Here is a 1606-nt window from a genome sequence, read left to right as displayed (position 1 = left end):
ACGAAGCCGCCCCCCAAGCTCGAGTCAAAGTGCAACTGCATCATAATGTGAGAATTTCTGCACCTTCACTTTGGCCTTTTTACACAGGAGAACTCAGCCAAGTGCTTGCACCTTAATGGTTTAGTTTTGAAGGCTGTTTGGGATAAATAACCATTGCCCAATTGGTTTATATGCTGGTTCCAATATATATTTTGTAACAAATGCCACGCTGTGTTTGACATAATTGTAAAGTAATTTTTTATTTTTCCCTTTTCTTTTTTCTTCTTTATCTTGGAGGATTGTTCCTGTGACCCCCTCTAGTTGCTGAATTACTGATTGTTATTTCCATCTCAATTGAGTGATCCATCAATGGAAGTGTGAAGTAGAAAAGCATTTATATTCGTTAAAATTGCTGTTTGTATTATAGTCCTTAATGTTATTCCTTTGTTTTGTTTTTGTTTACTTATTAGGGGGTGATAATGTCACTTTTAAATTGATTACACTATCTTTTAATTATATATTTGATTTTTTTTTCAAAATTATCCATAATTTTTAACTTTTTATGGATATGGTAAAAAAAAAATATGAGAAAATGTTGATATAACAATTAAGAATTGGAAATAGTTTTGAAAGAAGATAAAAAGTATAATTAAAAAGAAGTGATGTTATGAATTTGAACGTGTCATTATCATTTCTCGTTCATTATCTTCTATTCCTTTTATCTATTACTACAAAAAAAGGCAAATCTAAGCATTACAAGTCATATATATACAGTGTTTTTACTCTGCAGAAACTAATATTTAACTAACTCAATTCTAACTAACCAAACTGATCTAACCATAATAACTAATCTTGAACATTCTCTTCTTGAATCTTGACATTAGACTTTGTACTCCTAATACCCCTCAAACTCGAGTGAGGCTTGAACACACTCGAAGCTTGGGTTTCAGCCTATCAAAAGTACTAGCAGATAAAGGTTTAGTCAAGATATCTGCAATCTGATCTATCCTTGGGATGTGAATAATGTGAAAAGAATTTGTCTGAAGCTTGTCTCGAATAATTTGCGCATCCAATTGGAAGTGTTTAGTGCGATTATGCAGTACCCTTTTGCTGCTTTCCAGTGAGCCAGCAATGGAGAATGCATGAATTGACTAATTTTAGTGACTGCATATGATATATCTGAGCGTGTGATGGTCAAATACTGCAAGGAACCTACTACTATTCTATATAGTTTAGGATCTTCAAAACTTTCTGAACCTGTAGACATTAATTGAAGGGAAGAAACCATTGGTGTTGGTATAGGACTAGCCTCACACATGCCAATTTTAGATAAAAGATCATGAATGTACTTTCTTTGTGAAAGATGCAAATTTCCAAAATCAGTTTTGTGAACTTCTATGCCTAAGAAATAATTTAACTCATCAGGATCTTTTAAAGAGAAGACTTTATCAAGAGAGTGTATCATAGAATCCACTTCATAAGCATCACTGCCAGTGATGATATTGAATTTGAAGTATTCCTAACAAATAAACAAGTATCGGATTTTGTACTTTGAAAACCAAAAGATGTTAGAGTTGTGCTAAGCTTATTGAGCCATTCTCTAGGGGTTTGTTTTAAGCCATATAAT

General features: G+C 32.7%; 1 protein-coding gene across 1 annotated transcript in view; it reads left to right on the top strand.

Annotated features, from left to right (window-relative positions):
* Positions 1 to 388, top strand: part of LOC107622673 — a gene marked incomplete in the record, with an annotated part of 7045 nt that extends 6657 nt beyond the window's left edge. The window contains 1 exon segment of the mRNA XM_016324654.2: positions 1 to 388. Coding sequence (XP_016180140.1) covers positions 1 to 51 — 51 coding nt within the window.

This window comes from Arachis ipaensis, chromosome B10 (genome assembly GCF_000816755.2).
Source record: "Arachis ipaensis cultivar K30076 chromosome B10, Araip1.1, whole genome shotgun sequence".
In the NCBI taxonomy this organism is placed as follows: domain Eukaryota; kingdom Viridiplantae; phylum Streptophyta; class Magnoliopsida; order Fabales; family Fabaceae; genus Arachis; species Arachis ipaensis.
Note: the sequence above shows the minus strand (reverse complement) of the source record. Positions and strands in the feature narration are given on the sequence as shown.